A 17728-nucleotide genomic window follows, 5' to 3' on the forward strand; every position below is an offset into this window, starting at 1 on the left:
TCAAATACAACCCTTTCGATTTTCTTGAAAAGAAGCCGTGTTCATTAAGGTAAAGTTAAACCAGACAGTGGCTTAGAAAATGAGCTTTCTTTTTCTCTCATGTAAGAGTCTCAGTGCAAATGGTCCAGGCCTTCAGGGTAGCTTTGCTCTTCACGGTCCCTCAGGGATCCAGATCCTTTCCAGGGAATCGCTGTGCCTCTCCTAGGGCTTGTCATCAAAGCGAGGCCACCACATCCAAGTTCAGCCATCAGTTAGAGGGAAGAGAACACACAGGAGGTACATGTAAGCTCAGCTTCCAAAACATTAATGAAAACTGAACAGGGAAGGCGGAAGAAGATCTAAAAGGCATGAATATGTGGAGGAAGAAGAGAGAAAATAACAATCTTTTGTTTTGCAGTAGCAGGAGAGATAATGGGCTCAGAGTAGAGCATCTTAGCCACAGGTTAAAAAAATATAAACATCAGGGCTGGCTCGGTGGCTCAAGCAGTAGGAGCTCCGTGCTCCTAACTCCGAAGGCTGCCGGTTCGATTCCCACATGGGCCAGTGGGCTCTCAACCACAAGGTTGTCAGTTCAAGTCCTCGAGTCCCGCAAGGGATGGTGGGCAGTGCCCCCTGCAACTAGCAGTGGCAACTGGACCTGGAGCTGAGCTGCGCCCTCCACAACTAAGACTGAAAGGACAACAACTTGAAGCTGAATGTCACCCTACACAACTAAGATCGAAAGGACAACAACTTGACTTGGAAAAAAGGCCTGGAAGTACACACTGTTCCCCAATTAAAGTCCCGTTCCACTTCCCGAATAAAATCTTTAAAAGAAAAAAAACAAAATAAAATAAAAACAAACATCAGAGGACAGATCTGCTTTTTGCTTTTCCCCTTTTTCCTTTCTCTCTGCTTTCTCTCATTACCAGTATACTTACGAGGAAGGAAAAGACTGAAAAGTGTAAATGAACTAGCACCTCATTGATCAGTAGAAAAGAAGACTGAAATATAGTCTATCCTGAAACAGTTAACTGGGATGCCGGCACTGAGATACTCTGGTTAATGGAACTTTCAGTTTAGCCATTATTTAATCAGAACTATCTTTGACTTGTTTCATATTTTAAATTCAATTAAAAATTTTAAAGTAGGTAATGGAGTCACATGGTTCAAAAACCTAAATGACATAAATAGGTTTACTCAGAGAAATCGCCCAGCCTTTTCCTTATGAGAGCCTTTCCCAGCTTCTCCCTATTTTCCTTATTTTTCCCATGACTGTTGTGAAAATGCACTGATCAATTAGAGAGACGATTTTATTCCAGCTACCATAATAGGGAGAATGTTCATTCATGAGGGATGTCTCAAAGAAAAGGAAGTGGGCAAGCAAACAAGGCAGTGTCACCAGGCGAGTCTTATGGGGGTCATGAGGAAGGGTGAAGATGCATCTTATTTCAGACAGCAGGGAGGTCCTTTGTTATTTCCTGCAACAAAAAAAGGGTTGGGGTATTTCTTAACCTTCACTGTTTTCCTGGAGCCCAGGGCTCAGGTAAAGTTCAACATTGCCACTATTTACCCCAAACTCCCCCTGCCCACTATTGATAACTACTTTAACTGGTTTCTTGGTATTGTTATAGTATTTCCTTATACAAACACACGAAAATATGACTACATTTTTTTTATCTTAAAGACTTTATTTTTTTAGAGAAGTTTTAGGCTCACACCAAAATTGAGAGAAAGGCGCAGAGATTTCCTACATACCCCCTGCCCCGACACACCCACAGCCTCCCCCAATATCAATATTCCCCACCAGAGGGGTACATGTGTTACAACTGATCAACCTACATGGACACAACATAATCACCCAGAGTCCATAATTTACATTGCAGTTCACTGTTCATGTTTTTCATACTATGGGATTGGACACGTATATCCATCATTATGGTATCTGTACACAGAGTATTTTCATTGCCCCCAAAATCCTCTATGTTCCACTTATTTATCCTTTCCACTCACCCCAATTCTTGGCAGCCACTGATCTTTTTATTGTCTCCATAGTTTTGCCTTTTCCAGAATGTCATATAGTTGGAATCATACAGTATATAGCCTCTTCAGATTGGTTTCTTTCATTTAGTAATATGTACTTGTTTGGTTCACATCTTTTCATGGCCTGATTGCTCATTTCTTTCTAGTGTTGAATAATATCCCATTGTCTGGTGAAAATATATTCTTAGCTTCCTCTTTATTGCACAAAAAGTAAAAAGTAGTATAGTATATACATCTCCTGCAACTTCCTTTTTTTTGTTTTATAATATTATGTCCTGTATATTTTTCTATATCCATACAGATAGCTTCTTTATTTTCCTTATTCTCCCCCCCGCATATTGTGCAGATAAACCACAGTTACCTAACCAGTTCCCTGTGACACTTGAATTACTTTCAATATTTTTCTGTTTAATGCTTCAATAAATAACTTTGTACATATATTGTACACGTACCAGTATAGGATAAATTCCCAGAAGTGGGAGTGCTAGGTCAACAGGTAAATATATTTGTGATTTCTGTAGATTTTGCCCAATCGATCTCCACAGGGCTGGGATAATTTTGCCCTCCTACCTCCATTGTATGAGCATGCTGTATCCCCATAGCCTTACCAGAGTGTGTTCTTAAGTGGAATTACTCTAATCCAGTTGGTGAGAAATAGTATCTCATAGTAGCATTAATTTGCATTTCTCTTAAAATTACCTATTTGCTTCAACAACTATTTTGGAAAATCACTTAGAAAATACTCTACTGAAGATACTGACCCTTGAATAATCAATAATCAATGATCAATCACCCGCTCCCACACCCTCACCAGTGTAAACCCAGATGAGTCTAGTCATTCCACATGGTGGAGAGCAGCATGTCTCCAAGTTCATTCCACAAACGTTACCAGCTGTTCCTCAAAAGAGTTCTGTGCTCAAATTTGAGACACTGGGTCAAGAGGGTAAAGTGGCTTCTTTATTGAAGGACTCGTCCAAGTCTTTGGAACTCTCATGTTCATTGTGAATTTCTAGCAGGGAAGAATCCTAGACTTTGTCGATGGAGCCCTCTTCTCAGAGCATCTGTAGTTTTCTTGGAACACACTTCCTGAAACATTGATGAAGAAGCTTTAGGAGGTTGGGTTGGATTTATACCTAGTCAATAGCCAACCCTGAGAAGTGATTTCAGTTTTGCTTTTTTAAATAAAAATCCCTATTGTTTTCTTTTCCTAAAAATTGAGGGAGTGGGGAGAGTGAGAATCTCAGTTAATTTATTAATAGTTGGATTAACTGAAGTACAGGATCAGAATCAGACTTGGTTAGCTTCCCTCAGGGTCAGCCGGTGGAAATCAGAACATTGGTAAACAGTTCTTTACTTCCCCTCTTTTCCCTTGGCTGCTTTGTTCAGCAACCCCTACAAAAATAGGCTGGCAGGAAAAGACCTGAAAACTCATTTGCTCTAAGCTGCTAAGAGTTGGTTCATGTGTTCAATTACTCACTGAACAATTTCTAACTTTATTGCTTTGTGCTAGCAGGGTCCCTGAGTTTGTCCGGCAAGAAGTGTAAGGCCCTGCTGACTCCCCAGCAGCCCCTAATCCAGTTAGGAAGATAAGATATGCCCAGCAAGGAGGTAACAATGTAAGTGTGATTAAGTGACAAGATGTGAGTCAGGATAATGTTACTTCTCCCAGGGAGCTCCTCTCTTGGGAGTCTGCTTTTTAACCCTCTGATAAAGCTTTGCTGGGAGCTCTCCTTGTGGAATTTCCCCAATTCCACAAAGCCAGATAAGGAGGCATTTTCTTTCTTTTCTTTATTTTAGGAGGAGGTGTCCCCTGGCATTTTCCTTTCTTAGTTGGTTAGCTCTGGGTGCCTCTGCAGTGGGGCAAGCCAGCAGCTTGTGGGGAATCTGAGAGGCCTGGCCTGCCTGAATGCAGAGGGTATTTCTTCAGCAGCCTTTGGCTCCACCTAAGGTTTTTCTCTGTTAATTGCAATAATATTGTCAATATCGTAGAAGTGAGAGGGGAAATAGCTTAGTCTTAAACTTCATTATTGTTTTTCGCCAGTCCTCGTTTCGCCTCCAAATTTGTCTTAAATTCACAGTGGCCACAGATTCCTTTTGCTGGGGGCAAAATAAGCAGGTTCAAAATTTGAGCACTGGTGAGTAGCTTTTTTGGAGCAGTCTAAAATGAAATGTGGTTTTTCAGAGCAGCTGAAAAAAGGACATATTTTAGAAATGCCAAATTGCTGTTAGAAAGAGCTGGCTTCCGGCAAGGGACTTAATATTTAGGACTTCAGGGAGATATACAAAAATTTTTTAAGTACTTGTTTAAATGTGGTCTCAACATTAGGAAGAATAAGTCAAACAAACTGGATGAACTTTACTTATGACTCTGTCTTGAATTCTTACTCACAAAGTAGTTCTATAATCAAATACTATAACCAAATACTTAATTACAAAGATGTTCATCTTAGTGTTATTTATAGTGGTGAAAAATATGGAAATGTTTTTAATGTCCAATAGGTAAATGAAAATAAAAATTAGGTTTCTGAATAATTCTTAATGGAATCAATGCTTAAAGTAAAATACCTATATTGTTTAGAATATCTACATATATGCATAGGAAAAGCACTCTTCAGAAAATACTGTATATCAAAACTTTAACAGTGGATTTCTGTCCTAAAAATGGTTTCTATTTCCCCCCCAGAACTTCTACAGTGAGCATGTATCATTTTCATAATCAGAAAAACTTTAAACATTACAAAGAATTTATACCTAACATTCATTTTATGAAAATTAATTGAAACAGTGTGACTTAAGTGTAATGATTTGTTATTGTATTGTTGGTGTAAACATTATTCCTGTCCTTGAAAAGGCTAAATATAATATTTGTGGTAAGAAAAGCATTTAAGTTTTGGTTTTCTGTACTTCTGTGACATATAGATGTTTGTCTTACTTTTACTTTTGGCATTCATAAGCGGCAAATGAAAACCTGTTCTCCATCATTGTTTATCACCTTTTCAAATACCTGCTGGAAAATTATGTTGAAATCATGGTAATGCTAAGAAAATCTAATCTTCCTTCAGCTAACTCTCTTGGGCTTAAAAAAAAAAAAATTCAACACTAGGCTCTGTGATCTGAAGAAAACCTTCAGGGCAAAAGATTAAATTAGGAACTCTGGTTTAGCTACCCAGCAAGACTGACATAGGATAGCCGTGCTATTGTTACAGTGGAAACAAAAGTGGAAAAAGAATAAAAAAAACCTAGGCAGTTCATAATTAGACAAAGTAACTAGATGAATTCAGCAACTTGTAAATAAGTTAAAAATACACAGGGCCCTGGCCAAATTATCTAGAAAATGCCACTTACTGTCTAAGGTTTTAAGTCAACATCTCCAAGTTGGCGCCAGAGGCTACTGCCTGGCCATCCTATTTCTTTTTTCAAAAAAAGCATCCACATCTTTTTCACACAGGTGAAGCAGTAAGGCTGGGGAGCCTCTGACGTGTGGTGGGGAGTCCCAAGCGCTTCGGTTCTGAATTAAGTCACTTACCTCAGGGGTCCGGAAGGGCAGGGACCCCCAAGTAAGTCCTTCTCCCAGGTGGCAGCTTGGTGTAGAGGAAAAAAAGAGCTTGAAAACTCAGAAGCACCCTACATTGTAAGGGCTTATTATCTTTCTTCCCCAACTATGGAGCAGTCTAGAGAAATTAACCCTCTCATTTGTTAACCTCAATAACAGGCTTTAACAGATCTGTAGCCATGGACGGGCTCCGGTAATTGCCCTAATTAGTTTGGTATGGAGGGAGGCCGGGGCAGGAGGGACTTAGAGCTCACATCATTAAGCCTAATTTAAAAGAAAAAAATGAAGAGTTTGTGCCTTACAGATTTGACATATGGATTGCAGATGTTATGGAAGAAATTTTACTGCTGAAGCTTTTAGGCCCACATTTTATAGTTAAGGAGAGGATTGGCGGGGAAAAGCCTAAAGACGGAAAATGGTTCTATTGAATGTTAAAGCCTCAGGGGTGGGGGTTGTGTGTGTGTGTGTGTGTGTGTGTGTGTGTGTGTGTGTGTGTCTCCAAACTGAAAACTAGTAAAAAGTAGCAACAGGGTCTTAAAATCCCACTGGCACGTGAGCCTTGCTTATTATAGCTTTGCTGGCAAGAGGATCACCTCCTTAGTTGGAAGTGACTGTTTTGTTATTTCCTTGCAGTTTCTCTCCGGAATTCTAAATTTAAAATGTTAACGCAAGCTCCCCAGTGTTCTCGGGAAGGTTGCTAGAATTTTGGTCCCATTTAGAAACAGACAGGTAATTATACCAGGAATACAGCTGCACTTGTACTTCAAAGACAGGCACCAAAATCCTGTTTCTTCTCCCTTTCCCAGAAAAGGATAAGCACAGGGAAAGAAACAGGAGTTCCAGACCCTGGGTGCCAAAATGTTACAGACACACAGGAAATGACTTTGCAAGTCCAGCCTTTAAACCTGTCATTTCATGGGCTCATCTGTGAGACTAGAAAAGAGAGGCGAAGATCACAGAGAAGACCTTCCTACCTTCCCAGAGAGGCCTTCCCACACCCTAGTGCTGTGACTCTAAACTCAAGCCATAATTTGAAATGCTAGGGAAAAGCCAGTGCAATTTGAGGCAACAATTGTGGCTTAAAGCTATCTTGCTTTGCTTTAAAAAAAAATGTAGACTTTGAAAAACAAGTGAAAAGCTAAAATGTATTTTTGGAGGGAGAGGGATACATTCTCAGACCTATTGCTTTAAGGCTTTCAATTAAAAATACTTCACATATGTCATGAATAAGCTACTAAGTCACTGAAATGTACATTCATCTTCATAACACATTTACGTGTTGACTTTTTTACATTAATCTATCTGAAAGATGTTTCTGGTATATTAAAGAAACATGGCACCTCTGGTTAGTGAATTAGTTTTGGATTCTAATTCTCCAAATATTTGTATTCTGAGTGCCTTCTAGAGGCAAGATATTCTTTGAATGACAAGGAATTAAGTAGATGGGAATTAGTAACTCCATCTATTGGCTCATTGAGGCGCTCCTTCCTCCCCTCCTGTGCAGTGAGGAAGCCCATTGGGCCTGGAGCCAGAGTGCATGCCCTTCCCTGCCCTACCACCTGAGCACATCATGGAACCTCTCTGCACCTGTTTTCTCCCCTGAACAGCACATGCCTCGCTGAATTAGATGAGTTAATACATGTAAAGCACCAAGAACAAGCCTAGCACACAGGAAGTACTCAGTACATATTGGCTATGCATTTAGTACTGAGCATGGGGAAAAGCAACACAGGTGCAGACACAGAGAAGCAGAACAAGGTGCATAAAAGAGGGAAAACTTGAACTGCTTCTTGGAGGGTAAGCGGGGGGGGGGGTTCACTAAGTAGATGGAGAAGGTCTAGGCCAAGCGAATGGTACAAGTGAAGGCATAGAACCATGAAACGAAGTAGTATATCTGGGGAATTGCAAGTGATTGATCAGAGCCGGATTAAGAGGTGTGAGAATGAGAAAGCTCAGGATTTACTGACTGAACCTCTGGGATGGGAAGTGGGGCAGAGGGCAGACTTCTGAGTTGATGGTGATGCTATTAACCAGAAATGAAATACGGGAGGTGGTGTGGGTTTTGACACAATGTGTGGTTTTGGACATACTGTACGTGAGGGGCCTTTGAGAACCAACGGAAAATGTACAATTGGATACACAAATCTGGGGCTGAAACTTGGCTGGACTCAAGAAGCAGCGTGAGAATGAGAAGGGAACATAGGCTACACTGGCATTCCAGGGCAGCTGGAAGAGAAGGAGCCAGAGAAAATAGAGAACCTGGATAGTATGGGGCCCTGCAAGAAATCAAAGGAGTAAAAATGCTTCACATCAATTAGGATGTTTTTGACTGAAAATAACAAAAAACTTGACTCAAACTGGTTTAAATTGTCAAGATTTATTGGCCCATGTAACTGAAAACACAAGCCTCTGGAAGATCACCCCTAGGCTGGGGGTGAGAAATGCAGCTTACCATCAACATTTAGCAGATATATTGGGTGCCAGACAATTTTCTCGTCAATGAACAAAGCAGCAAAAAGTCCCTCCTCTGGGGACTGTACATACAAGTGAGTCTTGGTATCTTTTATTCTCCTGCATTAAAATGCAAATGTGATGCCCCAAACTGGGGAAACTATCTAAGTGGAAGGAGATGAAGAGAGAAAGCTTTAGAATTTAATGAAAAGTCCAAAACATTTGCTGGGAATTTAACACCTTTTTGTTGGACTGTCAGGAACTTCTGTACTAAGTGATAACAGAGGGACAAAACAGGGGAGCAGTTCTAGTTCTGTATGGATACAAAACTCAAATCCTAAATACCACCAATGATAACATTTGAAAGTCCAGTTGTGGATTTAGTCAGTTTTTCACTTATCTAAGTTCACTCAGATACATGTAAGAATAATTACATATTTCAAATATCTCCAGTAGGGCTTTGTATCTAACGTAATCACGTGGCAACATGTTTTGCGTGTAGGTCAGGCCCCAACCTGCAGTAGAGTCCATTCATATTTTAAAGTTTGCAATAAAAGAAAACCTCACTCTCAGTCATATCCAACTGAGTACTGTCAGTTTCTCACATCCCTGTCTCTTCCCAATGCCTTGGTTCATTCAGATACGTGTCACTCTAGTGGACTACTGCAATGGGTTTTTGACTTGACTTGTACCCTATATATCCATCCTCTCCATGACTAGCAATGGGATTTTGCTGAAATGAAGACGGCTCCTTTGTTCCTAACACAATGCTGTGCACCAAAAGGTCCTCCATAAACCTGGCATGAAACAGAATGCAGATTCTAGCCTGAGCGCTGAAGCTAACTCACAGTGCATCTGTAGGTATATTGCTTCAGCTGTTGGGCCTGTTTTCCATTCTCCAATATGGAAATGATAAAACCTACCTCATTAGGTTTTTGAAAAATAAAATACTATTCTATGACTGAACTCTATGACCTCAAAAGCACTACACAGGATTAAGAATTACGATGAGAAAATTGCAAGTTTGCAAATAAGTCCAGATACTAGTATTTTAATGGTTAACGAGCAGTGTCCATTTTCTCAGTAATGTTCTACTTCCAATCAGAATATTTTCCATAAACCTCTATAAAGCTATTTACTTTTTGAATTTTAAAATATGGTCCACAAATGCTTAGTTCTTTTCTTAAATTTTACCCTTATACAAAAGGATGCATGTGACTTAACTTCCTTATCCTCAAGAGGAGGAAACAATCGTAAATATCAAGTGATTTGATTATCTACAAAGGAAGCAATTTGGACAGAGGATTTTCCTTATCTATATGGATTTTTATAAAATTCTTCACTGGGTTTTCACTAGCTGAACCAAACAGCTCTTTGCGTCAGTACCCACATGAACACTTAAACGCGTTCCCAAGACATCTCTGAGGGGAAAAGAATCCATTTTTTAACGTCATGATCGATGTAGAAAGTGACGTGCAAGTTCACTTTCCAACCAAGGATATTTCTGTGGAAAGTGAAGCAATCCACACGCAAGTTCATTTCCCTTTCCATTATTCGGCCTTATTTTGAAAAGAAATCCGAGATACAAATGGCTGAGGGAGACTGCTCCAAAATATTTAGCCACCTTCTTCTTTAAAAGCTCTCTTCCCCCTCAAAAAACTAGCTTGACCTGTACTAGCACAGGTGCACATTCCTCAGCAACTGCTTAATACTCTCACAAGTATAGCCGGTACCTGTCCTGACTAAAATGTCAAAAAATACGAGTCCACTCCCTCCAAAAAAAAACCCAACAGTATTTATTTGCCCTCCATTTTTCTGTTACCTTATAGAAAGGAGGCTCAAAGCACCATTGGGGACTTAGTGAGCTTTTGTTCTTTCTTAAACTAATTGGTATAAGCTGGGAATTGAACCAATGGATGGTAAATAAAGGTTAAAGATTTTCAGACAGTGGCTTGCTGGGCGTATGCGTGTGCATTTATGGTTTGCTTTCATGCTAATTTCTTAAATCTTATTATTTCAGTAACTTCTGAGATATCTGCTACACCAATATATCCATCCAGACTATAGATTTCTCAATTTCAGAATCACAAGCTCATAATTAGAATTCCATTTGTTTGGTTTGGTGTCACATTGGGGTCATACTTTATCAGTTGATGCCACTCCCTAGTATATGATATCATGGCCCTTCAAATTATTCACATATAAAGACTTCAACCTTAAAAAAAAAAGTTTCTTTCTTTATCATTATTTCAATTTTGGGATACATACATTAGTAAACCTAGAAGATAAGCAGCTATAGGATTTTTAGTGTTTGAGATATACTAGAAACTATCATACTGTTATGTTCCTTAGTCCACAAAACACCATGGCTAGCACACTTTTAATGACTTTTACAAATTTTAATCTACTCGATCATGTCCCCAACTAAACAGATTTTAAAGTTTTTCAATGTTGGCTTCCAGCATGAGGAGAAACAATTGGACTGGGGATTTTTTTAAACTCAAAAGACTAATGTCTTTTTCTTACACACTAAATGTAGTGTCCTATAATTAAATCTTATCTCTTAAAGGCATAAGAATCATGCAAAGACTGATGCACCATATAATTTCTTTTTCTTGTTCAAAATGTTACAAATAATGAATTTTGGACTATAGAAATCAAATCAAAGATTATCTTCCTGACTACAATCTTGTTGATTTTTCTTACTATTATTATATGCAAAAGAGCTGGGTAGAGAAAACATACAGAAGTAGGGTTGTCAGATAAAATACAAGATGCTCAGTTAAATTTGAATTTCAGATAAACAAATTTTTAATAGAAGTATATCCCAAATATTACATATACTAAAACATTATTTGTTATTTATCTGAAATTCAAACTCAACTGTGTGTCCTGTATTTTTATTTGTGACATCAGGCAAACTTCTATTTAACAGGGAAATTAATGAATGTTCATAATCTAAGACATATATGGTAAGTGCAGTAATACAAATAATCAGGTGAGGAGAGGGTCTCCACTACCACAGAAGAGAACCTGGAAAGGCTGCCAACTGTAGTTCCTAAATTTTGATTGGCAGACAGATGGTTTAGTGTGATTTTAGAGTTCAAACGTCATGAGTTAAATCCCAGATTCACTGCTCACTAGCTATGTAACCTTAGATAAATTAATCTCTTTACTATAAAATGAGGCTACTCATACCTACTTTACTAGGCTTTCTGAGGATCAGAGACCATGTACGCACAAAGCACCTGGAAAACCGGAGGCACACCCTAAATGGCAATGCCTACTATTAAAACATCGCATGGCAAAGAGGGTATTTGTCAGACAAATATTCAAACGTTATTGTTATGCAGTAACAGTAATACTGAGTACGTAATTTTATTTCCATGATCTATTTACACTGTACAAACATTGTTGAAAAGCACCCTACAAGTTCACAAGACGTTACCATACATTTACTTTAAAAATATATTCCTTTATAAAAAGTTCATAGAACACTGGCATGTCAACGTGACAAAATGCATGCCACCAATTCTGTGATAGCCAGAATGCTTCCAAGTGTTGTCAATTTCACTATCACAAGTCACCATTTGAGTTTTAAATACATACAAGTTTTAAATAAAAAGTGAGTCCTACAGTGGAAAGTTCCTGCAGCAATACTTATTAGTTAATTAACATGTACTTTCATGGAGATGCTGTTTCATAATAATTTACAATATCAATTTATCTGCCAAAAAAACCATTTCAGTAAGTTCTGCAGTCCAAAAAGTCTTGTTGTTGTTTTCTACTTTTTCTTCTTTATTGGTTCTCCTGGTTCTACTTTGCGCTTTTTAGAAGTATTCTCATCTTTTTCATCATCTTTAAACAGGAAAGGAAGAGTTTCAATCAGTAATTAAAAAAAAAAATTAAGCATTAAAATTTCATATCAGCCTCAACTAATGTTTCTTTCAAAGGTTCCCAATAAAAACCAAGTTAACTTTCAGAACCCTGATTTTAAAATACAAGTAAAAATAGGAATTTTTTTCAATTGTACTATTACATAAAATTCACAAAGTGACCCTTTAATGCTATACTGACATAGCTTAAAATGAGAAAATCAGACTTCTTCTGAAAAAGCTACTCCCAAATATGTACACACATTGTGTATATTTAAATATATAACTATCTACACTATGTATGAATAGAACACATTGTTTTACAAAAAAAGATCTCAACTTAATCATAACATTATTTAAGTAGCTATCAGCTGTTCTTTCCCTTCCAATCTGCTTTCTCTCCTCAGCAAAAACAACTCCCCTCTCTCTTACCCCCTTTATATTTTGCAGTCAAAAAATCACTCACAGATAGATGTTCAACTGAAACTGTATCTTTAATTTTGTAGTTAGTTCTACTCTCCTAACCCTCTCCCCCATTCCTAGGAGGGTGAGAATATTCTAATGGCAACAGAAAGACAGACATCTTCCCTCCTTCATATTATGAAGAATTTTGAAGAGGGAGTAGAAGAACCTTACATTAAAACCATGTCCTTTATAAGTTTTCCAAAATGTTCTTAGTGTCTGTAACCACATAAAATTTCCAATTAATGAAAATGTCAAACCTGAAAAAGTGAACCTTTTCATTCAATTTAAAGAATCCAACTACATGTTTCAATAAAAAACAAGGTAGCATATACCGGCTACTAATTTCCATATAGATGAAATAAATAACACATAGATGTTATGATTTATAAAATACAAATTTATTTTAAGCATATTACTGAATTCACTGTACTTTTTAACTGTGTTTTTTTCTATCAACAACTATCATGTGGTGGTCTATAAGCTATTTTGATGTTGAAAGGGTCCTTCATATTAAAAAATCTGGGAAGCCACTGATACAACCATAAACTATGGAGGAAATATATTGAAAACATAAGCCTTCAGTTTCCTTCTGAGCTGTACCACACTCAGAACATCTTTGTTGCTATGGACAATAATTAGTATCAACAGCAGGTGATTCATCTCCTTCTTCAAACACTGCATGGTGATGTTACTCACATATTTCATTAAGCACTGTGAATTTATGTAGACAGTAAGATAAAATACATTTCAGATCAACAGATCAGCCCAGGAATTTACAAACCAAAGTTTTAATCAGTAGTTTATCATGTATACACAAAACACTGGCTCTACAAACCAAGTAATATGACATACAGGTCAAACAAACTAAGGTCTTTGTTTTTTAATTGAAGTTTAATTATCATCATTCTTGACTTGTGAGGTTATTTTTAATACTAATATAAAAACTAAAATTACTTCCTAACTGTATTAGAAAACTCACTGTTAACATATTAAAAAGATGATCTTAAGACACTTCTGCTTTTAATCTGCCACTTGTTACAAGTAAATTTACTGAAATAACAACAAAACACAAATTACTAAGGTTGGAAAAATAACTAGCAGTGATTTGAACAGAAGAGCTAATGCCATCTAGTGATATAACAAGGTATTGCCTTAAACACCAGAGCAGGAAACAAAAACAAAACCCCAAAAAACAATACCCCAAACCCTGAAATGTTCATTCAACAACTTTACTGAGTTTCTATTCTGTGCCATATACTAAAGATGCACTAATAAGAAAACAAATTTTTTATTATGGAATTCACGTCACCTGATATAAATTAAGTCTAAATTATTAATACAAACTAACTTTTTAAGTTAAAAAAAGTATTAGCTACTTTAGCTAAGCTTTCATGATTAATTACACAATAAAGCTACAATTACTGTGTTTCCCAGAAAATAAGACCTAGCCTGACAATCAGCTCTAATGCGTCTTTTGTAGCAAAAATTTATATATATAAAACCCAATCTTATATAAGACCCGGTCTTATATTACAGTAAAATAAGACTGGGTCTTATATTAATTTTTGCTCCAAAAGACGCATTAGAGCTGACTGTCTGGCTAGGTCTTATTTTTGGGGAAACACGGTAATGTCTAAGCCTTACTGATCTACATGTTACAACCACAAGAGGTACTAATAAGTAGCAAGACTCAATGACGAATTTTGAATCTTTCCCAGCTCCTCTCTTAAAATATCTGGAAGAAGTTAACTGGCAAAAAAGGCAAAAGGGCAGAATATGAGAAGGAAAAGTAAAAACAAAGTAATCAGATAATCTAAAAACGTAGCTAATTTAAGAGTGGAGTTTCTAATAAAAGATATTTTATGAATTAAAAAATAGAGGTAAAAAATGATGTCGGGGAAATTGATTTTACAGTGACTTTGTGAACTTAGTATGGGGGAGTCTGAAATGGCAAAAATCACTTCAAAAGGGAAGATATTTATGGTTATTTACTCAGTAACCAACAGTAAAGTCAAAATGGAAGATTTCAGGATTATCTTTTAATCTTATGATTCAACTTTAAACTGGCTGAGTGTTGTTGGGTTCTTTTGTTTTTTCAATATTGCCAACATTCACTTCCTGATGCAGGACCATCTTATGAGCAAAAGGTCAGAAATTATTTATGGCAATGGCAGTATTATTTCCGTCATATTTGGAATTCCTTCTATCTAAACTCAACAGGCAAGTTGGCAAAAAAGATAGTCCTTTCCACTTGTTTGTCCTGGATATATAATCCTAGACTTTTCCATAGAGGAACAAAGGAGAGCACCAGCCTAGGGCACCCTCGTTAGAATATCCACTCTAGTGGCCTCAGTGCCATTCTTCCTACAGCACATTTCTCAAGCACTCTAGCTTGAAAAACAATGAGACTAAATCCCAGTTGAATAAGGCATCATTTCCATTTAACGATTGGAATTTGTGAAGGTACCTATTTTAGAGCGAGCCATTTTCTACTTTTGTGAGCTTGGACACCTGACACTAGCTCTCATTTACACATTTCCCTATCTGCTTTCACAAGGTATTATAATCAAAGAGTATTTATGCAAAAGTGTTTTTATTAATTATATAAAATACTATACAATATGAAGTCTTTTAAATGCCCCCTTCATTTGGCCTCTCCAAAAAGATGCCATTTACTGAGGGTGTGCCTTCATTAGTGACTTCTAATCTACATTAGGAAATCAGTGAAAGAATGGAAAAACCAAGTAGAATCAAAACTGGAGTAAGAACGACCAGTTAGTTACCTTTTTTCTTAAAACAAACAAAACTCTCTGCATGGTTGTAACAGGAGCTAAGTAGGTAGCCCTTGTATTATGGGAAGAAGATCTGTTTAACAAAATCTGTTTCATTAAAATGATAGCCCAAAATATTTAGTCCAATTCCATAAAGGTCCACTGAATATTCATAATGTATATTACAAATAGTTATACAAACATAAATAAGACCTGGACCCTGCTGTTTAAGGAACTCATTTTCACAAAGGAGACGACAGACTTACAAACAACTGATCACATAAAAAATGGTTAAGTGCAATTAACATTAGAATACACAAGGTACAGAGGAGTGAATAATTAATTACAGGGAGGTGATATCTGAGATTTTTTTCTTTTTGAGTTGGATTTTGAAGGATGAATGAGTTTCCCAGCCAAAGGGGGAGGGAAGAACCTTTTAGACTAAGATGAAACATATTTTGAAAGGCATGGAACTATAAAATAGTATGTTCTATTAATTTTTGAATTTTAAGATCATAGAAAAGGAGCCATATGAAATGAGAATGGAGGGAAAGTCAGGGTCTATCATAGAAGGCTTTCTGACTTTATGCTGTTGGTGAAGGGTGTTACATAGTCAGGTGTGGCTTTTAGAAAGTGTACATTAGCTGCATGCAGTGTGAAGGATGGAATTGGGTAACATGTGGAAGTAGAGATTACTGTGATTATAGTCCAAGTAAGAAATGAAATCATGATATGAACGAAGGCAAAACAACTAAGTCGTATCTTCCTATTACTATTTTTAATTACTATGTAGTAATACGCAGTTAAATTCATTGTCACACTAATTTTGGCTCTAAAGCACAACTGCTTTAATATAAAACCAAGCCTGTAGCACTATACAGCTGCAGTCACAAGAAAGAATCCATGAATTCACTTGTACTGTTCTAACCAAGGCACCATAAATCACATATACTTCAGAGATTTCACTGTAAAGCCTGAATAATTTATGATCTTTCTCTAAAATACAGCAAGTACTACTGGTTGTGCTATCAGAGCTTCAAAGCTGACTGTCTTTCTCAAAAACACAGCAAAATGTATTCAAAGATCATCAGTTTGCTAACTCACTAGGTTTAAATTTCATGAACTGTCTCCATCTTTTTAAACTCATCACAGGGACCAAAAGGTATTACCACCAGAGACTGCCTCTCCTTACCTGATTCCACGGTCTCCTCCCCTTCTGGTAGAAGCCTAGCTTTCTTAACGTTCTGTGGGGCATCGTCACCATTGTCCTCATACATGTTAGACCATTTTATTGCCATATCCAGTTCTGGGGGGGGAGGTTTCTTCTCAGTAGTGTAGGTTTCCGGAGGTGGTACGTAGTTGGACTTCCATATTTTGAATTCCTTTGGAGGCTGTTAAGCAAACACAGTAAGAAGCACTGTGACGAACCGAGGTTCCGATAATCGGTACGGGCACATGCACCTCCCTGCCGTTCGCTTATTGTTCAGGCTGACTTTTGTTTTTTAAAGGTTTAAAGACACATTTTTTTTTCCATCAAAATCACAATACTGTTAAGTGAAAAGCCAAAGGGTTCCCTATACGAATAAAGCTAATAACTTTTTAGTTACCAAAGAAGAATCCAGTCTCAGAGATACTACGCCAAGGCTGACCCCTTCAGGAGGCTGCAGCAGACATTGTCTTGGAGGCAGCACCGCAGGCACTTCGGCGTCAAAGGGAAGGGGTCTCGGGGAGAAGCTGCAGCAGGGGGGCGGGGGGAGTCACCACCGTTAGTCCTCGCCGCGCAAGGTCGGGGCACCGAGCGCGGAGATTTGGGTCTCCTCACGAGTGGGCGGGGACTGCGGGTCCGATCTGACACCCACCAGGCTGGGGGAGGGGGCCCGGGCTCCCCAGGGCTGGAGGTGGGAGGGGGTGGTACGGCATCCCGCAGGGGGTGACTGCGTGTGGGGGAACGGACAGCCGGTCCCCAGGAGGCGGCTGAGGAGGAAGGGGGCGGAGGCCGGGACCAACATCAGGAAACGGGGTCGGGGACCTCACCTCCTCAGGCGCCTTGACAACGTGCCTCTCCCAGTCTATCTGTTTGTTGAGCGGGTTGTACAGAAAGGCCGGGCGAGTCACGCTCCGAAACAGCTCGTCGGGTCCCGGCAGCCGCTTCTCCGTCTTGTTCCCACAGCAGCTCCCCGACTTCGCAGGATCCAGAGCCCTGCGACTCATGTCCTCCGGCTCGCTGTTATCCTCCTCTTCCGAGGAGCCTGAGCTGCTGCTCCCGTACGCCGCGAAATAGCTCAGGGGGTCCTTCTCCTCGGCTGCCATGACGGTTACGCGCGACGATCGAGGGCTCCACCGGAAGCCGGAAGTTGCTCCAGGTCCCGCCCCGCGGTTGGCCCCGCCCCAAGCCTCGCAGATACTCTCCGGGCCTGCGCCCCCTGGGGGCTGCGTGGAGTTACTGCTCCCCCGCTGAAGGGCTAAGGCTTAGGTCAGACAGCGCACTTTCCCCAGCAGGGGCTTCTTTTGCTCTTTCCTGAAATGCCCTGAGAAGAGACAGGTCCTGAGTCAGTGGTCCCAAACACACTTTCAGCATTCAGTAAGAATTT

At 38.8% G+C, this 17728-nt stretch overlaps 1 protein-coding gene across 3 annotated transcripts; it reads right to left on the reverse strand.

Annotated features, from left to right (window-relative positions):
* Positions 1-1738: 1738 nt before the first annotated feature.
* LG06H1orf52 (linkage group 06 C1orf52 homolog) lies at positions 1739-17498 on the reverse strand. Of its 3 annotated transcripts, none has more exons than XM_074335075.1 (3): positions 17172-17498; positions 16330-16528; positions 1739-3108 (listed from the first exon to the last, which is right to left on the reverse strand). In XM_074335075.1, exons 1-3 carry the CDS (start codon positions 17445-17447, stop codon positions 3032-3034), a joined length of 552 nt encoding a protein of 183 aa, XP_074191176.1. In that variant the 5' UTR covers positions 17448-17498; the 3' UTR covers positions 1739-3031. The 3 variants fall into 3 exon arrangements, with proteins under 3 accessions (XP_074191176.1, XP_019565750.1, XP_074191175.1); XM_019710191.2 differs by lacking the exon at positions 1739-3108 and adding an exon at positions 7934-11884 and having other exon boundaries at positions 17172-17495; XM_074335074.1 differs by lacking the exon at positions 1739-3108 and having other exon boundaries at positions 11891-16528.
* Between the last annotated feature and the right edge of the window lie 230 nt (positions 17499-17728).

This window comes from Rhinolophus sinicus, linkage group LG06 (genome assembly GCF_036562045.2).
Source record: "Rhinolophus sinicus isolate RSC01 linkage group LG06, ASM3656204v1, whole genome shotgun sequence".
Lineage (NCBI taxonomy): Eukaryota > Metazoa > Chordata > Mammalia > Chiroptera > Rhinolophidae > Rhinolophus > Rhinolophus sinicus.